Raw genomic sequence first — 23235 nt, forward strand, 5'->3', positions numbered from 1 at the left:
TAAGATGATTTATGTATTAAAATCAATATAAAAAAAAGAACTACAAACTAAATAGGGAACAGAAAAAGGCTATTAGTAAAATTGTAAAAGAGTTGGTATTAAGGATAGGCTAATAAAAGCAAAAGATAGAAACTATCAAGTCAAACCGACTATTATATAAAAATTAAATAAGATGAGAAATGGTTTTCTGATTACTGACGAATGAAACCTTAAAGCTACAATTATTTGATCTATATTCTTTGCTTTTTTAGCATCTGATAATTATTAACTAAGATGATTCCATAAAACCTTGAGAAGATGTTATAATACTTCATTTCATTCAAAAGCTGGAATCACCAACTACAAATCAAGATTTTTTTTAATGACAGAATTAGGATACAGTAGCTCCGAAATATGTGGAGACCAATTATGTGGAGAATAATGTCCAAGCCAATAAGGTTTATTGTATTCGTAAAATTGTTACACATGAAATTACAGTGTCTTTCTTTTAGTATGACTTGAATCAAGCAAAATGTATGCTTTGTATATGTGTTTATGAAAAAAATAAAAGTTCAAATCAGGTGTGCATCAGTTGGTGGCTATGATTCACAAAGACATAAAGCTTAGACCATCGATAGTTCCGCGGGATAAAAAAATGTCCGTGTTTTCCCCACATCATAAAATTACTATTCCGCCATTATTTAGTATGTTTTTTCTCACTGGGGCAGAGCCCTGCCTTTATATTTCGTAAGCATAGATCAATCAAAGACAGAATGGGGACCCTTCTTTTTTTTAAACTAAAATAGTATTTTAATTCAGAAATCATACAAAAAAAATAGAATTAGTGTAAACACAAAACTTAAAACTACCTTTTTTTGGAATATTGTAACATTTATTATCTGTTTTTTCTATTCATTCTTTTTTTTTTTTTTGACAAATCACATATAAAAAAGAATACTCTTTATTATGTCTCTGAATGTAACCTGAAGGCATCGGAGAAGTAGCCCTGAGAAAATACAAGACGGGAAGTTATGGGAATATGAAACCCTGTAATTTAACTCACGTTCATTTTTTTTCAAGTTTTTTACCCTTTTTTCTTCTTTTTTTTTTTTTACCTTTTTGTTTATTCAAATGTCAGACTTTAATTGTTCTTTAGTCAAAGATAATACAAAAGGGGTTCCTTTATATCATCATGAACAAGTACCGTTTCAATCATTTTATAGACAAACCAGTAATAACAATAACAATAACAACAGTAATAATACACCATCACCTCTACTAAGTAACACGACAAAAGCAGCAGATCAAATTAATAACCCTATCTCAGGGGATCTTCAAGACATCATGTACAGCTATCAATCTCAACCTGAATTACTTAAATTAATTTTATCCAGCAAATTAGAGGAAGACAAAAGAAGAGCAGAAGAAGCAAAATTAAAAGCAAAAGAACTCGACCTTTTATTAATTCAACAGCAACAACAAATGACGATAAGCAATAATGGAAACAGTAATAATAGTAATAATAATTACAATAATAGTAATAACGACACTCATCAGGACATTGCTGGTTTATTTCAAACGCCTTTAAACAATACATTTGCTATTCAACCTACTCCACCCGTTAGCCAAAGTTCTTCTACTGATGGACGAATATATCAATCAATGAGACGCACAAGCTTAGATGCTATTTTATCAACTCCTTTATTACCACAGCAACAACAACAACAACAACAACAGCAGCAGCAGCAGCAGCAGCAGCCACAGCAACATCAGCACCAGCACCAGCACCAGCATCAGCAACACAGACGTGATTCACATTTTGGTTCCACATTTACAGCTGATTCAGATGAGTTAGATAGCCAAACATTTTCACCTATCTCTACATCCGCCACACCTTCTGTTTCTACACCTTCACTTCTTCATATGGATAGGTAAAATTTATTGTAAACATCTCTTTTTTAAAATTAACATGATCAAAAGCTACCATTCAGCTGTTATGTCATCATTAAACAATAATAAATCAATGGATGAAGAAAACACAATGATGGATCGTCACCGAATTCAGGCACAAGGGTACAAAATCCCTCCAAAGCCACGTAGAAGAAGGGAGATGCAAGCCATCACAAAGATTGTCGAAACAAGAGAATACCCTTACATGGATGGGTACTTTTGGAAGAATAATGGTAACACAGTTCAAAAAAAGACAGGCAATAAAAGTGTGTATTATAAATGCTCCAATAGCAACAAGGTAATTATATTATTTAAAACATATGAAAATTATTAAAAAAACGTGTTTCTTTATATAGGGTTGCCCAGTCAATAAAACAGTAACATGGAAGGGTAACGGCGAATACCTCATTAAATATCGTGGAGAACATTTGTTAGAATGCAACAAAGTTCAACGAATTGTGGATATGTAAAATTGGAAGTTTGATAAAACTTTTTTTTTCTCCTTCTTTTTAGAAAGAAAAAAGATTTACCTTTGAAAACAATATACCATCTTATGTTTTTTTTTTAAAGAAAAAAGAAATTACGAAACCTATCAACAATATGCAACCGTTTCAGTTTATTTATCTTTTCCTCCATTTTTTTATTACTATTATTTGTTCTACTTTTATTTCCAGCTGGATTGGAAAGATACAATAAATTATGTCATATGCAAAAAAATAAAATAGGGTCAAACAACTTTTTTTTTTAATCTAAACCGAAAAAATACTATATCGAGCATGTATCGTTGTCAGACAGTTTTGTTTTACTGTAGTCAGGTGCGTAACCATAGTTTCTGTTGAAGCTGATGATCGCTCTTAAGATGCCAAGCGCCATTGTAGGACAGATCTCTTTAGCTTTCTTTTCCGAGAGACGGACCAACTATCAGATGATTTGCCATGAAGTCGTGAATGGGGCAGCTTACTTGACTCTCGTGCTTTGTTATACAAACACATAGTTAAATTATTAATTTAGTATTCAATTCACTCAGATTCACTTTTTATTATCACATTATTCTTGTTCAATGGTTGAAGCATAGACTTGGAAAGAAATCTAATTTTTCTGTAAAACTCGGGGAGAAGTAACTCGTGATTTTAGTAAGCCAAGGAGTTTTTGATTTATTTTCCGTCATTTTCTTGGACATAAGAGCGTGTGAGCGTGGAATGAACACAAAAAGGAAAAATCAATAGGAAGGAAGGTAGACAATATTTTATTGTCTCAAGTTGGAGTTAATTTCAAGCATTACGTGTTGACTTTTGTTGAATCAAAACAGAAATTTCAAATCTACAAACTTTTCCTTTCATCATCGCACGTCATTGACACCATTTTTATTTTTCAACCCTTCTTTTTCATGTAGTGGCAATTCGACTTGCTCTTATATCAAGTTTGATCGTTCTCTTTTGAGATGCCTGTAACACCATACGTGAATCGAATATTTAATGTTACAAATATCTGTCTCAGCATCGCTCTTTTTGATCGTTCCTCGCACAAATATTAGACATTTCGTAAACCCCATTCTCCCCTTATAACTTTAAAATTTCCATTAATGTATTGCTTAATTACATCTGTTATGTTCTCTATCACATTACAACAGATGTTCTCTAATATCTTCATAAACATAAAATTGAATATTTACATTTTCAATGCATTGATCATTTAATACTTTCTCGAGGAAAAACGCGTTTTTTTTTTTTTTTTTTTTTTTTTTTTTTTTTTTTTTTTCCTCCTGCTTAAAAGCAGTCCTTGAAACTCTGTTTAAAACTTATTATGTGGAGTTTGAGATATCTTTTGTATCGTATTTTCTATGTCTATTGGAATTTATTATATAGCGAGTGACTATTTATTTCCTTTCGTTAGATGCATCATTTCAGTTTACTACATAAAAATGTAGGATTGTATTTCTTTTCGTCTAACTCAACTTTTTATTCCATTTTTAACCTCTTCTATGTGCATTAACATGCTTATGAACAACATTGTGAATTCGATATTTAGCGTTTAGGGTAATGTAATACATTTCAGAGCATCCATAAAGCTTAATATATATTTTTTTTGTGATTTATGGAGAGTTATTTTTGTTGATGGCCTGTATGTTGAATATATTCTTTTTTAAATATGGCGTAGTATGATAGTAGGCCCATTTTTGCACTAAATTTCATCTCTTTCACTAAATCCAACCCTAATAAAAACAGTTTAATGGCTTATAGAAAGGAAATAAATGTGATCAAAACATTTTATATATTGGCATATACGTTTAAATAATACTTTTATTTAATGACTTAAATGAGCACGCGGTGTCTCAGGACACCATAATTGCCCAAGCCAGATCAAATGAGACGTGAAAGAAGCTAAAAAATCCCTTATGGGAGCAAGGGCAAAAAAAGAAAAGGACAGAGGGGTATATTGGCATATACAGTAGCAAAAGTTCAAAAGGACTCATAAAAACGAGTCCAACTCTACCTAAAAGAGCTTGAACTGTAACGATTATTTCAAAAACCAATTGCCCAAGCTTTTAATTTATATATTGAAATACATGAGGAAACAATGGCCTAAAAATTTTCGTAAAGATTCATTGCTATTCAAAACTAATAAAAGATTAAAATCCTACAGCCGCCATAAAAGTTTTATTTTATTAACATTTCAAGACCAGAATATGTAAATCAAAGTCTCACACGATCATGGGACATAACAGCTTGGACCATTTCAAATTGAAGGTGAAAGGGGCGTCATTGTGAACCATCTTAAATAACCGTTTGTCGTACAATGAAATTGCAGTGCTTTGTGCTTCAAAGTGCTTTTTTGCGGGAACATTTCTTTTCTCTCCTATGGTTATACTGACTCTCCTTTATAGGTTGGCTCCACAAAATAATGCTTTGATCCTTTAATCTTTTTCATAATCTCTCTTTTTTTTTTTACCCTTGAGATTCTTAAGGAATTTTTTTAATTTCTCATACTTTGTCTACCATTGAACTGGTCTGGGCAATAAAGACCTATAGACGCTCTGCGCTCACTTTGGACTTCCATTAATAAAATTGGTGTTTAAAAAATATAGTTTTTTTCTGGTGCCCAATGAATTAACCGTGTAACTGATATACACTTGGCTGATGGCGTATTTTTTCTAAGAGCAAACCCAAGGATAGAGGTCGGAGCTAAACATTTAGTACCTTTTGTGAGGATGTCACTTTATGGTCCCTATTAACTCGGACCCTATTAAAACTTCTACACTATATTTTTAAAATTGACATGAGCTCTGACGATGCTTACGTAGCTATAGCAGAACGATTCAGCAAATTTAAACAGTTCCAAAACGTAGCAAATTAGTATCTTCTTGCTTTGAAAGGCTTTCATCTTGAATATGACGAAGAAACCCGCTATGTCAGGTCACTTTCTGGTCATAAAGTTGTCAACCGGGATTTCATCGGGAATTATCTTCGCTCCATTGCAGAAGGCTTCTTGTAATCACCAACCTACGACAAAAAAACTTTTTGCTGCCGCTTCAGAATGCGTCGAAGCGTATTTATTGGTATTATTAAAGTCATTTAACTTAAAGATTACCGCTTTCTTCAGTGTAAGTACAAACTACTAGCAATGCTAGATTTTTATCTTACCAGAAAATGACAGCTACCACCCACCAGGTAGCTTATGAATACGAATATCACTCTGTACACTTCAAAACCCATGATTACTTTGCTAACTGCGTTGATGAATATTTTCGTATGTCAGAAAAGTCAGCGATGTAGTTGAAGTTGTTTTGCAATGTTTATCATAGCAAAATTTAGCTTTATTTAAACTAAAAATGCAATCACCCATCGACTTTTTGCATTCTCAATGTATAGATAACTCAACTGAATGCATTCTGGGAAAGTTAAAGATCCATTATTAAGATGATTTACACATAGCGTTATACGAAAGATAATGATGTAACGCAATGCAACAAACTTTGGCAACATTTGACTTTTATCTAACTTGTTCAAATCCAGAAAAATATAAACAAATACGCATAAACAATAAATATCACTCAAAGTAAATTTCTTTGCTTTTCTTTTATTTTACTTATCAAAAACAAGAAGTCCCTTGAAGCACACACTTCATTGTGATCCCTTTTATTTTATCTCTTTATTTTACTTTACTCCAAACAGTTTGATCTACTTAAGAAGATCTTGTGGTCACTTATTACAAGCGAACTTATACTCAATCTATTACCAAACACTATTCAAAATCTTGGTCTCAAGTCAAAAACCCTTTATAACAAGCCTACTTTATAGTATAAAACATCACAAACCCCAATCTCACAATAGGTCTGATAATTCCTATTAACTTTAATAGGGCCGCTAATAGAGTCCGTTGGGTGACAACTTTTTTGATTTCGAGGTATTAAAGTTAATTTAATCGGGGCCGTTAGGTTTGCTCTAAGCGTCAGTATGAATATGTCTTGAAGGATTACTGCAAAGACTGTACACTGAAAGGCGATGAGGCAAAGGTAAAGTACTGAATTTCTATTTATCATCGACGGATTTTAACGTTCATCTACAGTGGATTGTCAATAATAATGACGTCTCTGCAAGATTGGCTGAGTTTCGGCAAACGTCAGTTCGATTGGCCTCCCAGAAAAGATCACTCTCTGACATTCGAATGCTGTAGGCGAGGATGCGATGGGAAATTTTGGGAATCTTTGATGTTGTTAACTCCATCGTTATAGGTCACTCGATTACATTTACTTTGTGTCAAATGATCTCACACAATCAATGACAAGATATTTAATCTTTGAAACACATCAAGACGTGATGAAGGATTTACAGGCGACATTCTTCCTTCATCTTCCTCCTATTATTGCCAACGGCATGCAGTGGTGCCAACAAGCTGAGGATGTACGTTTAAAATTACGTGAACTGATTGGCCTATTAACTGAACACTTTTCTCATAGCTGCTTGCCTGCAGTCCGTCGTGGCGTGACTTGAAGATGTGGTGTGTTGATCTACTCTCAAAAGCTTGTAAAAGCGATAATGAGGTAGATCTTATCGCCGATATTCTGTACAATATGTAAGTTGTTTTCTAGCTAATCTTAAATTTATATTCTGACTCGTTTAAAGCACGCCTAAGCTGCTTAAGTGCGCTGAAGATAGCAAGCTTGAAGACACGTTTGCGCACAGCTTTGTTGACCCAATCATTGAAGCTGTCTTTGGTTCTGCTGACATTTTTCAGAGGCACTGGTGAGTACATATGACTTGAATTTATGTACAATCTATGTATACATTAACGAATATCATGTCAGGGCGAATGGCGCATTACTGGGCCAAAAAAGAAAATGCAGGATCGAATACAAGCCAGATTGGGTCGTTTATATAAAGTCTTGGACATCTCGATTAGATCTAGCTGTTCTGGAGCTCAAGCGACCCTCTGGATCAAATAATGGTCCCGTATCAGACTTTGTAAAGCTAGGACGGCAAATGAAGACCATGCTTGGAAAGCTTGTCGACATAGGTGTTGAAAGTCCAGTTGTGTGTGGTATCCTTGTTGAGGGTAAGGAGTGTACTATATTGTAAAAATCTTAAGAGACAATGTCTCAGGCTCTGTTTTCTAGGGTTCAAATGCTCAACCTACATCATGGATTTGAAATATGAAGCTACATACCGAATGATTAGGCTTGCATCGTTCAACCTAGTCGTAAGTGGCTTCAATCTATCATCATTGCCAAGCACAGTCCATCGGCTACTGCAGCTGAGAGTAAGTGAACCAAGAAATCAAGCTTAGATGAGTTTATGAGAGACGATTGTAACCTCACTTTTAAGAAAGCTACTTTTTGGTCCGAGGCAAGATCAAACTCAGACATAATCCAAAAACACTACGATTGGGTTGTTGTAGGGAGTAATTCGGATATGGATTTCTTTACAAACTGCGTTTTGATCGATAGAGTTGACTTCCATATCAACATGAAAGCAAGCAGAGCATGAGCTCCCAGAGGGCAAATGGCTAATGCCATTATCCCCACGATAAAAACACCTACACATACCATTATTGGTGCCATATTATCTATACATGTGGTAAATTTAAGTATTCGTGTACCAAAGCAGCAGCCAAAAGCAAGAAAGATCAAGAGTGGTAAAAAACGAAAAAATCCCCCCGAATCAGCTTCTAGAGAAGAAGGGTCCAAAAGGCACAACTGCTGGTCTTTATTTAAGATTCTTAAGTGAGACTTTGGGTATTATGGTCAAGCACGATCAAACAGAAGGCTTCTATCAGGTTATGGACAACGCGCCGGTCTAGTTGTTTAAAATAAATAGATAAAATTATCAATAAAATAAATCGAGACTATAAGTACGTTTACCTTCCTTCTTATCCACCAGAATCAATCCAATTGAACAGTTTTAGGCATCGGTGAAAGGCAAAGTGAAGTGTCACGAACTTGAAGATGCAGAAATACTCCTAGACAGAATTATTGATGCTACAAATAAAGTCCACATCCAGCATCTTCAAAATATAATTCCGTACTCAAGAAATCGTTTCATAAACGACTTTAATGACATCCCAATGCAAATATTCTTCAAACAGTTATTGAAATTTTTTGTTAGTTCCCAATTCTTATTTTGAAAGTCCGTATTTTTTTCATAAAATCCTTAAACGACTGTAGTTTGACTATTACTAAATTAGTACTAGTAGCAATAGTGTTGTTTAAGCTTACATCTTCATCTAGCGTCAACCCTGAAATGCTTTTAATCCATTATGGATAGTTTTTTCTCTCAGCATTTGTGCAGAATAATTTCAAGTAAATGATACATAGTATCCATTGGTAATTGATATAAAAACACTGAATTCAAGTTTACAATAAAAAAAAGCAACTGTGCAAAATAAAGTGCTAATAATTAGTGCTAAAAACCCAGTTAAAAGTACTAGATTAGATAATTTATACCGATTCGGTAACTCATAAACCTTTTATAGTAAGCATATTTAAGAGACACCGTACGGACCCTAATTACTCGAGCTCATTTTGCAAAACATTTTGTAATAATGCATAATGCCGATAGTTTGTTACGGTGTATATAGTATAAAGCATTGAAAACTAATTTTAGTAAAAATAAAGACTTCAATCACTGCAGAGAAGGTGAAATTGCAGACGACAGCCTTTTTGATCCAAGCATAATACAGTCCCACCAAGTAACTCAGATCATCTCCTTTTTTTTTTACTCATTCTTCTGTTTCCGAACTTAATAATGATAATATGGCCATATAAATATATTTAGAGATGGTAAACGGAACCAGTTTGCTTATTTCTTTATTAAAAGGATACAATGAATTATTGGGTTACCGAGTTTATGCAGATTTATATAAATGTGCCTTTCACGAAAATGAGATGATAAGTATTGTGATACCATAATACATTGCTAGTGAAACAACACGCAAAGCACCTTTTTCTTTCAGGGTATGCTCGATATTTTAAGACTTCTAGATCACAGATTGTTATAGTGTATGCTATATATATCTGATTAGTTTGTGACTATATAAGGTATTTAAATGTATATTTGTATTGTATAAAAAGTAAATCTGCTTGCAATCCCATCCAAAGCAGCGTTACAGCAGCAGCGGACAAAGAAAAAAAATAGAGGACCTGCTTTAATTAATTGAACAGGTCTGTTTCACGAATCGTGACTTCGGCAAATCACATCAAAAAGATTAAACTCTTATAAAAGGAGCGAATGATTACAATACATCAAAATGAATTCCTAACCTTTTTTCAGATTTCCTTTTCCTTTTTCCTTTTTCACATACCCTCTATCTCAAAATGATCTGGGTTCATTCTGCTGCATGTATATCTGCTTGTATCTTATTGTTACAGTCCTCCATTGTTAATGCTGTTCCTCTCAACACGAATCGTGCTTTGGTCAAAAGAAGTAGTGGATTGCACGGTAAATTCCTTCATATCACAGGTATGTCCAAATGATAAGCTCTCCTTAAACACTTTGATTTAATAAACTGTCACAATAGACATTCATTTGGATCCTCACTATCTCGAAGGTGCTGATCCCTCCTCACTCTGCCACAGACATGGTAAGAAGCGATCCAAAGAAGCAGGCAAATATGGTGCACTCGGTTCTGATTGTGACAGCCCCCTGCCTCTTGTGAAAGCTGCGTTTGATTTCTTAAAAGACAAAGTACAAGATATTGACTTTATTTTGTATACTGGTGATACGGCACGACATGTAAGAGCTTCTTAATTTGCTTAGTGTAACATGAACCAATATGAAGAAAATATTACTTCTAGGACAGAGATAGTAATTTACCTTTAAGTAATGATGATATTCTTAATGGCCACCAAACTGTTTTGAAATATTTTAAATCTGCTTATAATACCAAGCATACCCCTTATGTAAATTATACATATTCAATTTTGGACTACAGAAAAAAAGAGCTCATCACTTCTTATTAGGTTCCAACCATCGGAAACAATGATGGTCTTGATCACAATGATGTTGGTAAGCACGACAAGATCTTTACCAAACTGGAAACAATATGGAAGCCTCTCGAGCTCAATTTGACTAAAGAATTTACCTTTGGAGGTTACTTTGCTCAGGATGTCATACAAGACAAACTGTCTGTGATCAATATCAACTCTATGTATTTCTTCAAGAAAAATGATGATACCTCTGATTGTGATGAGGCTAGTAGCGCTGGTGCCGCTCAATTAAAATGGCTGGAAAGTACGTTGGATCAATATGCTAGCAAGAATGAAAAGCACCAAGTTTATTTAATGGGACACGTTCCTCCTGTGGATGATGATGGATCAAAGCTTTATAAAAAGGCTTGTTACTCAAAATACATCAGCCTACTCGGTAAGCACAGCAATATTATCGCTGGCCATTTTACTGGTCATACAAACAGTGAGTATAAAATGCGTATTCTCAGTCTTCTTTTGATCTAATATAAATGCCATTAGATGATAACTTGAATGCAATTGTTAAAGACGATGGCGAATATAAAATCGTACACGCTGGTAAGCATAATAAGGTCGATAGCAAGAATGCTGTTGGACTTTTTAATGCACCTTCTATTATTCCAGTCCATAACCCTGCTATTCGTGTATACAACTACGAAGTTCATGGTGACAAGTACCCTGTTGGTACCATTCTTGATTGGAAGCAGTACTACATTGACTTGGACAAAGCTAATAATGATGGACAAGTAAAGTTTGAAACTGAATATACTGCCTCTGATCTATTTGGTCTTGACCACTTTGACGGTGAAGGTGTTGCTAAAGCAATGAACACGATTGCAGAAGATAAAAAAACTCGCAAGTTGTATAAAAAATATGCGAAGGTTTCGTCTTAAATCTGCTGGTTCAGTTATAATTTAATAGGCCAAAAGCAGAGTTCCTTGTAATTTAAATTTTATATATTGTACTATTTGCTTCTTGAAATAAAATATATTCCTTTTTTTTTAATTAGACTTTTAAGACCCTTAAAATCCTGATTTAATAAATTCCAATCACAAACTTGATCAAAATTTGCTTGTTGACTATGAAGCAAGGGAAAATGCTTCAAGTCTATTACAATGAATGCAAGTTGATTAAGAAAATAAAATATACAACGCCATTGTATTCATTACCCCCGCCATATTTCTATAAAAAATGGGGGGGAGATAACTGTAAAGAGAAGAAACAACGTTTTCTAAGTAGTTTTTCTTATCGTACATAACAACATTATTCAGCATTCTACAATAATGAAATAATTGATCATGCAAATTTCAGGTGCAAAATTATTACTTTTTGTAATAATATTATTTAAAGTCAGAAGAAAATAGAAAAGGAATATATTGATAACTGAATGTCTTTTATTTTGTTAAAGTATTATCTTGTATTTATACTAAAGTTCATCTCTTAAACTGTTAGATGACTTGATCAGAAGGATTTAAGAGATAATATACAGCAAATGATTTGTACTGGTGATATGTAAGCAGGTGATATAGGTATTCTGAGTTACAATTATTACACTTTTCTTATTCATTTGTGACGGCACCAAAGAGGGATTCAAACGTAGAGTTCATAGCTGTATGAAAAGAATGCTTCATGAATCAAATGAGATCCTTTTTTGACAATAGCAGCAGTAGGAATGCTATTCTCTTATATAATGAAAGGTAACGTAATATTCATTAACTAGACAGATGAATGCTAAAACTACAAATAAAGTGCGTATGTTGCATATAAACAAATTGATTCAATATCGTTTGTAAACGGGAAGAAAAATAATCTTTTTATACAATCGAACACCCATTAACCTTATGTTTGTTAACATCAACATCTTTTGTTTTCAAAGTTTAGAAAGGAAGCGTTTCTACTAACAAAATCTTTATGTCTCTATTGAATTCTGCATTCAAAGCAAAAGTCAGTTTTAAAAGTCTTTGGAACTTGTTTGTAAATAGTTCATAAATATAGAATGTGACGATGGCTATTTATCATGGTTAGATGGTTTAGTGCAAATTCAAGTTTTTATTGATGTCAATACAATACCATCATTGTACAATAAAAGAATCTGGTTCTATAGACTTGTAGTTTTTGATTAAAAGATACTCCTTCTCCCTCCCTCTCTCTCTTTTTTTTTTTGAAGTGCTCTATAAAGCGACTAAACGAGAAAGTATTTTGGGTTTAAAACAAAATATGATCATAGCACTTTTCATATAATGAGCGTTATAAAAAGTGAATCATGTTAATATCACATTGAAACTTATCCTTCTCATGTCTATCAACGCCTATTTTCTTTCTTTGGTAATACTACAAGCACATATGTCGTTCTATCATGTCAAAACCAATCTGAAATAGACATCAATTTATGGCTTATAGTGACTGTTTCATAGTAGTGTGATACCCAAAGGACATGATTTTCGACATCATTTTGTTTATTCATTGTCTTTTATTAAACAATCTTTACAAAGATAAAAAAAAAAGGTCAAAAGCTCTAATGACTCTATTGTGATCTAGTTGTAGTTGGTTTATTGTTATTTGACTTTTTTCAATAATTAAAAATAGATTCTTTAGTTTTGAAATATATTGTCAAAGTATTAAGCAAATAGTCCCTTTTTTTTATCAATAGGAGAATGAAGGTATACACAGCAACAAGAAAGAGGAAAATAGATAATGACACCCTTCGATAGATTGCATTGTCCTCATCTTAGAAGGTCAGTAGCTTCTCAATTAACCCAAACGATAAGCTTAAATTTATATGAAATAGAAATAAATACAGGGTTTATTAAACACTGTCAATTGGACATTTATCAACCTTCATTTGTTCAAGCAAAATGTATGACCCACGCTAGAGCCACAGCGATAAAAAAAAAAAAAAGAATCGGCCTGAGTTCATTGATATTGTAACGAATGAGGAGAGGCACAAGATTATGAAAATGCGCCTTGCGCTCTTTTTGCTGAAAATGGCTTGTATAAGGACAAGAGGCTGGATATCACCATGTGATTACCATGCGCCCCAGGGGCGGGTACTTTTGCCCTTTTTTACCGAGCTGAGTTTTAGACGTTTGGCTATCTATTGTCTTTGATAAGAATATGGCGCATGTAAAGTCAAGTATGAAATAACCATTTCCCTTATTTTTAATATGTTCAAATCTGTTCATCACACGACAAAAAAAATGAGTTCAGGTTAATCTTTTGTAGGAAATGAGGAACTGAGTAGAACCAAAAAGGGAATAGCTTTTTCTATGTAAAAAAAAAAAAGGGCCATCGAAAAGTGATTGGTTAAGGGTAAGTTTTGGATGTACGTAAGGCGTATTGACCATTTTTGAATATACGCCCAATATGCCTGCAGAAAGAAAATCGTATCATAAATATTTACTATAACCTGAGGCCATAATTCTGTACTTGATACTATTGACAAAAGATAAAAAATCTTGTTGTTGTACTACAAAGTCCCTGTGTTCTATAATGATAGCACTTGCCACTTGCAGTTTAAGAAGAAATGAAATGATTAAAAACTTTAATATTTTTTTTTTCTTTTATGATTCAATCGATATTTTTATTTGCACATATACACACTGGAAATATAAATATACATGCGCTTTTTGTATAAGGAGCATCTTTTTTTGCCTTTCTATCTTTGTACTATTTTTGGCTTTTGTGTATCACAAAAAATAAAGAACGGAGAAAAGAAACGAATGAACGGTTGAACTTGTTCTTGATGATCTGTCTAGATACTGTTTCTATTCAAAGATATTTCAGTAAATAATGGTTGATAAAGAATGAGATATTTCGATAAGCAAAATGACCTCATAATAAATGTTACACTCATAAAGTACAACACATTTGTAGAGCCACAGTGCTAAAAAAAGTTTTTTTTTTCCCTCATCCTCCACTAATACCTCATTACATAATCCAAAATGAGAAAAATTTTTATTAATTCATAATTTATTGATTACTATTTGTACTTTCTGCTGCTGGTCCATGAATTAAAGATCTCAAAACTTTGTTCTATTAAAAGTATTAATTATTTTCTTATACAATAATAATAAACTTACTTCAACTTGTAAATCATGTATTTTCGATTTTAAACTAGTGGCTTCCTTTTGGGCCATTGATCTCAACTGATTAATATCTTTTTTCAATCCTTCGTTTTCTTTTATGAGTCTTTCTATATCATAGTTTGCTGGTAGTGGAGGTAGTGTAGGCCTTGGTGAATACGGTGAGGCCCATGGTGAACCGGCATAAAGCGGAGATTTACTGTTTGATTGCTGCTGATATTGACCAGGTGGAGGTGGAGGGGATGAAGGTGTGATGGGTAAGGCCTTTTGTGATGTATAAACAGGAGGAGTCAAGTTTTTAGGCAAAATAACATTAGGTGAAGGTAGGAATTGATGGTTGGGAGGAGTGGGTTGATTGTTATTGGGAGGTATAAAATGCGCATTTTTTGGGTACAAGTGAGAGGCTGGATGAGGGATTTGTAATTGAGGAATGACAGGCCGGTTGGCTACAGGCGAAGAATTAGCTGTTGAAGGTGGAGATGTATCTGAAGGCGGTGTGATGGTCATAGAAGCCGCTTTTTCTGTTATTGAATCACTGCCGTACTCAGATCTTCTCTTTTTCTGCTCATGATGATATGGTGCCTCATGGTGAATGCGTGTCATCTTTTGCTCTTGCTGTTTCATTTGCTGCTGTTTGACAAGGGTACAAGCTGAACCACCTTCTGCTTTACAATGTCGATTCAATGCATCTAATCTAGCAAATGAACGAGTACAGTTTTTACATTTATAAGGTCTTTCTCCTGTATGTAACTTTTGATGGCGCTTCAAATCATGTTGTCTTCTAAAATGATGGTTACATACATCACACTATTTAAAGCTTATGAACACACATCCTTTATCATATTTTATCACTATTACCTGATAGGGTCGTTCTTCAGAATGAGTTGTAAGGTGAGATTTTAAATTGTGAGGTCTACTAAATGTTTGATTGCACTTGGGACAACTGTATGGTTTTGTATCTGTCGTATTATCATCCATTTCTTCTTCTTTTTTTATTGTAGGAGTAGGTTCAATAGTATTACTTGTCATTATGATATCTTGATCAGTGTTGTCATTGTTCAATATGTTTGGAAAGGTGGAATTATCATTTACTGTAGTCGGGTTATTTTGATGGGTATTATGTTTAGTTGGCACATATTCTTTAATCGTTAATTCTTGCTCTTCTCTATTCATTTCACTGGATGTCATTTATATATATTTTTTGGTATAGAAAAAGAAAGGGAAAAAAAAGGGTAAAAATAAAACAAAATAAAAATAAAATAAAAAAGAAAGTGGAGAAAAGAGGAAAAACTATTTCCTTCAAGTAAAATTTATGTGCCACAAAACCAAATTACAGTTTTTGTAACCACGCCAAGCCGAGCAATGTGGCTTTTTATATCCCGCGCCACACAAGACCTAATAGACCCAAAAAGAGAAAGGAAAGAAGGGATGTGACCTCTTTTTTATTTTTTATATTCTTCTCTACAAAGCATCTATCAACAGACTGAATGAATTCCATGTTTATTAAAGATATGCTTCACAAGTATTCACTTTCTCTCAAACAATCATAATAAAAGTGTCGTGATAATTTATTGTGCCACTAAAAAATAAATGCTTATTTACGCTCCGATTTTATTGAATGTGAATACGATCTTTGATCATAATTTTTTCTGTTCTAAATAAATATATAAATATATTTTGGTAAGATTTATTTGGAATGAAGAAAAAACGGGATAAGCCAAAACAGATTTTAAATATACTTTTTAGCGGATTTTAAGAAAAAAAAAAAATAGCTGTATTTGTAATGCTGACAAAGAACTTGATTAGAGATCTATCGATAGTTTAAAAAGTTATCAATAAGTTTACTTTCTATTGATTATTTACAGTAGTACTATGTTTATATGAAAATAAAAAGAGAGTTACATGATCTGTGGCTGTCATCTTTGACGTTAATACATCCTCTCTTGTTCTATTGGGCTCCCAATTATTGACATAGACACAAACAGTAAAATCCAAATTTATTACAGATTCCTTCAATATACCCTCCCGCTCCCTCTCTTGCTTTCTTTTCTCTTTTACTCCGCGCGCACTTTCGGTTATACAGTGATTTACTAGAAATGAGATGGTTTTTAAAATTTTGAAATTTAAAACGAGACAATTCAATTTTTTAGAAAAAGGGGAGCAAATTGAGACAAAACACTATTTTTCTAGACGAATCCAAATTCTTATCAAACCCAAGATAATTGATATCAGACCATTTCATATCAACTGCTTTTTCAGGACGTCTAGTCTAACCCGTTTCAAGATGCTAACAGTCATCAATAGTAATCATGCATAAGCTTGAGGGGTATGAGACAGAAGCATGTCTGCTTTGACATCCTTTGATTACTATAACAATCATAAACTGTTCCAAATATAACATACAGAAAAAGGAAATAGTAGCAGTAGAGAATAACATTCAAGTTGAAATCTCTGGCCCTTTGCTGAATACGCTCGGCCTTTATCTTTGTTCAATATCTGAGCGATAAATGACCCAAAGGCAACTCTGTTGTTTCTATGAGTTACTTGAATAGAGTGCAAATGCCTTTCCTTTACAGTCTTGCTAATGGGTTCACTATTACTCATATCTGCTTTTAATATGTTCAAGATCCAACCAATTTCAATCTTGTTGTCTGCATATCATATACTCTCCAAGGACCCAAGTTCAAAAGGGTAATTGTGAGTTTGCAGCTTTACCATAGCCGGCTTATCCTCAAGTTTAAACATATTTTAGTATTCCTTGAAAAGTCTATTAAGATGTTGAAAAATTGACGGTAAAGTTTTTAATTCCAGTGCTAGAATTTTTTTTTCCTTTTGCTAGTACTGAAAAGAATAAGAGATTTGATTACCTTGGGTTGTGTGCCTTTTATGCTACTGTTAATAATAGTGTTTTGTCTCAGTTCTCCATCACGATGGACCTCCATGATTTAGCTGAATATCCCAAATAATACTCCTTCGATTAACCCTTGTCTAAACAACAAGTAGTCAATACTGTCCTTTCTAACGATTATGATCGATCTGAAGAGCATTTCATCCATACGCAAGGCCCTCAAGAACCTTTGGGTGAATAGATAGGAATGCTCCCAGTAGCCTTCAAAATCTCAATGGCTTCGACCCTCTTATTTCTATCATCACTGTCCCTTTTTGAGCTGGAGGTAGTAATCTGTACTTGAAATTGTTGCTCCCACTTCTGTTCTGATGCTTATGAAATAACGGGCTGGTAAAAGCGTCAATGGCAGTTTGATTATTTCTGCAGTCCATGCCCATCCTTTTGTTCGTCACATGCCTGTGAATTTTGTAGACACGGCCAGCTTTTACAAGCTTAGCTACTCTATTCCTCAATTGGCCCACTGCACCTCAACCAGCAACCTATTCTTCGAGTGCTTGATATCCCACTGAAATCTGTCAAGTCCCTACTAGTTCATCTATCATTTCTATTCGTGATAAGCAGACCTAACCTATTGCTGAAGCTGGCTCTCGTCTTGTTCGAGGCGTTGTTTAAGAGGTTTGTTTGCTTGCTTTTGCTACTTATTGTCAAGCTGTTCAACCGTTCAATCTCTTGATACTTTGACTAGCATGATTTAATATTGGATGATTTGGTCTTTTCCATCGAAATCGCTTTTGAATTTTTACTTTAGGTTATTGTTTGTTGTATGATTTCTCGTATAGAAAAAGAAAAGGATGACCAGAGAAAACCTTTTTGTAGATAAGATACTATTCACATAATCAAAATCATAATTTTTTTTTCGCCTATTTAATAAGAATAATTGATTTGGATGCTCAAATTGAAACCTATTAATCATTGATATTATAGTCCTTTTTTTTTTTCAAGTTCATCAATTTATTTAATAAAATCTGCATTTTAAATGTAATTGCAAAGTATGAGTGAACGAAAGGTTCAAGGATCACAGGATAACCAAAAATCAAGTTAAAAACTTCCAGTGTGATAGATATCAGTTATCCAGTGTATATGTTTCCCATCCATGGTTTTTGCAGACTTGTTCGAGCTGAAATTGCTCTAAAGTTTCCAATTCATTTTGTATTTTGTTCTTCACAGCAGACGAATGGCCCGTCATAAGGCGGAGATCCAGCAATTGAATCATTGGCTATTACTCGCAACGAACCTTTGAACTACGCCTGTAGTAAGCATGCAGCAAGCGGTCCGATTAGGCTCGTATTTGCCGGTATAAGTGCAGCATAATGATTGCAAAGCTGTCTTGTTCATCAAGAACGACATCTTTTTTTTTGTTCTACTTTTGGTGAGATGTATGCGGTATATTAATCCTCTTTAATATCTACGACACTCGTTAGGGCAATCCATCTTCTCGGGCTGCTTCTTTTATAAAGGTTCTAGAGATCTTTACTATTCTTGTAGTGTTCGTGTTACTTACACAAAATAAGCCAATGACCGTTATATTTCTAGTGTGAAAGATAAATGTGCTTTCAATTTCCTTTATATGGACAATCAGAACGTTTTGGTTGTCTAAAAAAAAAGGATTGATTCAGCCGTGTATTTTTCATAAATTTCAGTGTAATGGCTATGACTATGAAGAAATGACCAAGTTTGGCCGTAGGTACTTTTTTGATTCCATAAACCATCTCGGATATTTTCCTTTTGTTTCGGTCTGCGCTTTTCTCAAAAGTTACGGAAAGCCAAACGAAATAGTATATTTCCAAAACGGAAAAAGAAATATATTTTTGTTCATAGCTGAGGTTACAAACCTTATTTGTCCTTTTCTTTGTGATACTTTACCATTATTGCCATGCGTTTCTGTTAACTTTGATTCACATTTAATAGATTGTGTTACTTGTATCTCATGTCTGCTTGCTCGGGTTATAAGTGAAAAACGGATTTTGTTCGATTGATTTTAAGTGAGAAATGAATAGATTGTATAAAACCTACTTATTAGGTTCGCTCAGTAAATTAAATTAAATGCATTTTTTTTTCTTCTTAATTCCTGAAACAACCAATTAAATGATTGCTAAAATCCTTCTCAATACCGTTTAGCTTTATCGTTTTCAAAAAAAAAACTCGAGCAGTTCATTTAAAGATGCTCAACTGCATGCCCTCCCTTACATTAGTTGATCGCTGTACTGTTGAATGGTTTCTTCAACATTGTAGTTTGACTGCCTTTGAAAACATCAGTGCAACTCGTTTGAAAAAAAACATGAATCCCTGCTTTGCTGTAGTCATATTAATAGATACAATACTTGCTGTAGTACTGAATCGCTTCAGACAAGAATTTTTGTGATGATGACATGGATCGGATGGTGTTATTCATCATCCACAGATCCATGCGTATACGCAAATATGAAGTAATCTTTTTGACGCGTAGCATAAAGACAAGTAGTCACCATGAGACCTTACACAAGCAGATAACAGATAATAATGAGCTACCGCCAAGTTGGATAGTGGACTATTTATCAGTTTTGCAGTTAGATCAACTTGTAATGAAGTACATGAAATGCGTTCAATGAAAGTAAACGAAAAAAAAGGGGGGAATAGTCACACTGTTTCCCTTTCTTAGGGAGTTGATGTAAATCTGATGACCAACCCATTTAAGATTAAAAAAAGAACCGGTTTTCTTCAAGATAATAGAAAAAATAACTACTGTTTCACTGCCACAAAGAAACTTTGTGTTTGATCTCTGGGTTGTAAAAATCTATGAATGGTCAGACAGTGACCACTTGTGCTTATAAAAAAGATTCTGCAGCATTGCGATATCTCCAAGATTGTTTCATTTATGCATGCCACTTGGTACTTGTAAACAGAGCTTGGCAAAAAAAAAAAAAAAAAAAAAAAAAAAACTCAGCATAGAGGTGGATGATACAAATAAAGGGGGAGGGAAAAAAAAGGAAGAGTTGATTTTTATATTTTGTGCACACAAATCGGAAAGCAAAGCGGATCATTATTAAAAGCACATGGTTCATCCTTTTTTTTTTCATTAGAAAATTCAGTTGTTTTATTTCAATAGATAATACGCGTATATAAAAAAGAACAAAAAAAGTAAGGGTGCGGAATTGAGTTGTAAGAGGATGATGATTGGGGGGTATACGACAGACTTTATAAGGATTTGTTTTAATTATTCGACCTGTACAACTTTCACTTTCTTTGTCGTACGAGCATAAACCTTTGATTCATCACTTGACAATGACGATTTACGCTTCTTTTGCTGATAGAGAACAGCTGTTGGTGTCTCTGGTGAATACCATGATGAAGGGGTGGTGGGTCCTTCCTTTTCTTTATCGTTCAATGAAGTAGAATAGAATGGTTCCATTGTGAGCTTTTCTTCAGTTTGATGGTGCGTTTCATGTGATGGATGATAGAGGTAAGCAGAATGATGACTTGAGAGACTACTGATGCTATTACGGCTTTGAAAAGGTCTACTGTAATCATAAGGAGGCTGCTCATACACGTCATGACTGTTGTCTTCTGAAGCTTGCGTCATTAATTTAGGTATAGGGCTGCTCGTTGAAGACAGATCACCGTGAATGCTGTTTCGATGGATGACTAAGGATGGGTTAGTTTCTCGTTTACATCTCTCTCTTTTTTTTTTTTTTTTCTTTGTACCTTGAGGATAATGCTGTTGCAAGTAATTTGAGGGTTTATTCCAGCTGTAATCCATAGAAGGACGATGTTGTTGAAAGGTATTTGATGTCATCAGCTTGGACTTGTCTGTGTCATTCGAAGTCAATGTGTTATTACACAAAAAGACAGAGGGGTCATCGGCAAACAAGGGATAGAGCAAGTCAACGATTTTAAACTTTGTGGCTAGGTCTCTTGCTCTTTGGAAAGGAATCCAAACACCTTTCAAGTGCATGGCTCCTACCTTCACAACCACACGGCCTTTTTCGTTCTTCAGGATCCCATCGCGTTTACCGCGAGACATTCCGACGACATTTAATAGTTTAGTACCATTGACCATATCATTATCTATGTTCAAATTAATACTCTATCATTCTTTGAGTGGGTCATCATTACCTTGTCGACGCGCGACACAAATGCCTTTAGCATCCACTTGGAAACAGAGTGTGCCTTCGTCTTCCCAAATATTTGTGCTGACTTTAGGACGTGTTGGTGACGACGATGCCATGACAACTGAATTTGTGTTACCATAGTAACTGTAATTGGGTGAATTGAGAGAGGCCTGTGTGTGATGATGATGATAATGGTGGCGGTGATGGTAAGGGTGAGAGGGTGACCAGTTGAGTGTGTTTGAAGGAGAAGAATGGTCATCTAAGGATGGGAAAGGTCTTTCTAATGTGGGTCTGTACATCATGAGTGGCGTTCCGGAAGGGCTACCAGAGTGGTTAGTTGAACTAGAAGGATATTCTGGAGCTGAGGTTTGAGATAAATAAGGATAAGGCAAGGTTTGATAGAGTCCTTCCATACTAAATAAATATAAGCAAAATAAAATAAAAAATGCTTCTGTATTGCCTCTACCTTAAAAAAGTGATACGGTCTGTTTAAATAAGGAGAAAGAGAAAAGAAATATAAAAAAAAAAGAAAGCAAAAAATTCACCATTGAAATACCTTTTTCCAAAATGATGTTCAAACAAACAAAAGGGCATTTTGAGTTGTGTGGCGATCCATATGATTGGCTTGAGAAAAAAGAAGGAGGAAAAAGGGAGGGGGGGACTACTAACTACACTACTAATCTAAATAAATACTCTATCTATTTGTTTATGCAAACAGCATCATAATTGCCCTTCTTTTTATAAAATAATATTTCACTTTTATCATTTCACTTTGCCACTCAACCTATCCTATCCTAAACCAACAGATCATCCCCTTTGGTTGGCGCTTTTTTATTAGCCCCGTTTTCTTTTTCTTTTTTTTTTTTTTTTTTTTTTTTTTCTCTGACCTCCCCCTTGACTCCTTTGTAAACTTTTTTATGACTCTTTCCGATTTCTCTCTCTCTCTTTTTCTCATCCTCTCTTTTTCTCTTTTTCTCTTTCTGTTTAGTTCCCTCCGTGTATTCTCCTTGAAATAGGTTTCAAGCGACTCTGTTCATAAAAAAAGCGTTGATTGCTTTATTAGGAGATGATTAAAAAGAAATCTTTATTTAGAAAATGAATTTTCTCAAAATGCTACGAAAAAACAAATAGAAAGTCAAGCGAGCACTCAAGTGATACAAAAATCACAAACTTTATACTTTTTAGTCATATTTATAATTCTTCTTTTCTGGATCATCCTTAGCCCCCCCCCCCCTCCCCTCTCTTTCTCTTTTTCACCCTTTTATTTTAATATTTATTATAGCGTAATTCACAAAGATAAAACTAGAATGTTTTTTTTTGTTGTGAAATTTTAAAGTTGTTCTACATTTGCGAAGCACTCCGTTCCATTTTCAAAACAAACATGCAAGACAGCGACCGAGCCCATTTTTCTCTCTCTTTTTTTTTTAAAAAAAAATAAATGGAAATAACTGTCAAATGATCGTAATGGTCTGAAATAAGATATTTTAATAAATGAGCCTCATAAAGAACACAAGTGACGTTGTTATTAAAAGTTTCCTTTTTTCTTTTGAAAATAAAATATATTTCATGTTTTGTTTATCATTTAATTTATATAAATTTGGTAGCAAAATCACTTTTAAACCAATTGTGTGACTAAGACAGTAATAACAAATTCAATGCAACATGAAGCTTTTCTTTTATTTTTCATGTTTGGTTGATCATTGCGTTTGTTACACTACACGCGCATCATTATTGATAATATAAAGCCCTTAAATTCTTACAGTTGAT

At 34.0% G+C, this 23235-nt stretch overlaps 6 protein-coding genes across 6 annotated transcripts; 3 read left to right on the forward strand and 3 right to left on the reverse strand.

Moving 5' to 3' along the window:
- Positions 1-1110: 1110 nt before the first annotated feature.
- Positions 1111-2399, forward strand: RO3G_09721 (uncharacterized protein; the record flags this gene model as incomplete). Its single annotated transcript, XM_067664306.1, has 3 exons — positions 1111-1910; positions 1960-2227; positions 2286-2399. The coding sequence occupies 3 exons, from the start codon at positions 1111-1113 to the stop codon at positions 2397-2399; spliced, it is 1182 nt and encodes a 393-aa protein (XP_067520407.1).
- A 4347-nt stretch (positions 2400-6746) lies between these two features.
- Positions 6747-7694, forward strand: RO3G_09722 (uncharacterized protein; the record flags this gene model as incomplete). Its single annotated transcript, XM_067664307.1, has 5 exons — positions 6747-6830; positions 6887-7002; positions 7053-7172; positions 7235-7501; positions 7625-7694. 5 exons carry the CDS (start codon positions 6747-6749, stop codon positions 7692-7694), a joined length of 657 nt encoding a protein of 218 aa, XP_067520408.1.
- A 2045-nt stretch (positions 7695-9739) lies between these two features.
- Positions 9740-11283, forward strand: RO3G_09723 (uncharacterized protein; the record flags this gene model as incomplete). Its single annotated transcript, XM_067664308.1, has 5 exons — positions 9740-9884; positions 9943-10157; positions 10220-10324; positions 10385-10835; positions 10892-11283. 5 exons carry the CDS (start codon positions 9740-9742, stop codon positions 11281-11283), a joined length of 1308 nt encoding a protein of 435 aa, XP_067520409.1.
- Positions 11284-14359: 3076 nt separating this feature from the next.
- Positions 14360-15501, reverse strand: RO3G_09724 (uncharacterized protein; the record flags this gene model as incomplete). Its single annotated transcript, XM_067664309.1, has 3 exons — positions 14360-14422; positions 14470-15279; positions 15331-15501. The coding sequence occupies 3 exons, from the start codon at positions 15499-15501 to the stop codon at positions 14360-14362; spliced, it is 1044 nt and encodes a 347-aa protein (XP_067520410.1).
- Positions 15502-17520: 2019 nt separating this feature from the next.
- RO3G_09725 (uncharacterized protein) lies at positions 17521-17757 on the reverse strand (the record flags this gene model as incomplete). The annotated part of the gene is made up of 2 exons (XM_067664310.1): positions 17521-17581; positions 17660-17757. The coding sequence occupies 2 exons, from the start codon at positions 17755-17757 to the stop codon at positions 17521-17523; spliced, it is 159 nt and encodes a 52-aa protein (XP_067520411.1).
- Positions 17758-20573: 2816 nt separating this feature from the next.
- On the reverse strand, positions 20574-21881 carry RO3G_09726 (uncharacterized protein; the record flags this gene model as incomplete). Its single annotated transcript, XM_067664311.1, has 3 exons — positions 20574-21001; positions 21062-21424; positions 21473-21881. The coding sequence occupies 3 exons, from the start codon at positions 21879-21881 to the stop codon at positions 20574-20576; spliced, it is 1200 nt and encodes a 399-aa protein (XP_067520412.1).
- Between the last annotated feature and the right edge of the window lie 1354 nt (positions 21882-23235).

Source organism: Rhizopus delemar, genomic scaffold (assembly GCF_000149305.1).
Source record: "Rhizopus delemar RA 99-880 supercont3.7 genomic scaffold, whole genome shotgun sequence".
NCBI lineage: Eukaryota > Fungi > Mucoromycota > Mucoromycetes > Mucorales > Rhizopodaceae > Rhizopus > Rhizopus delemar.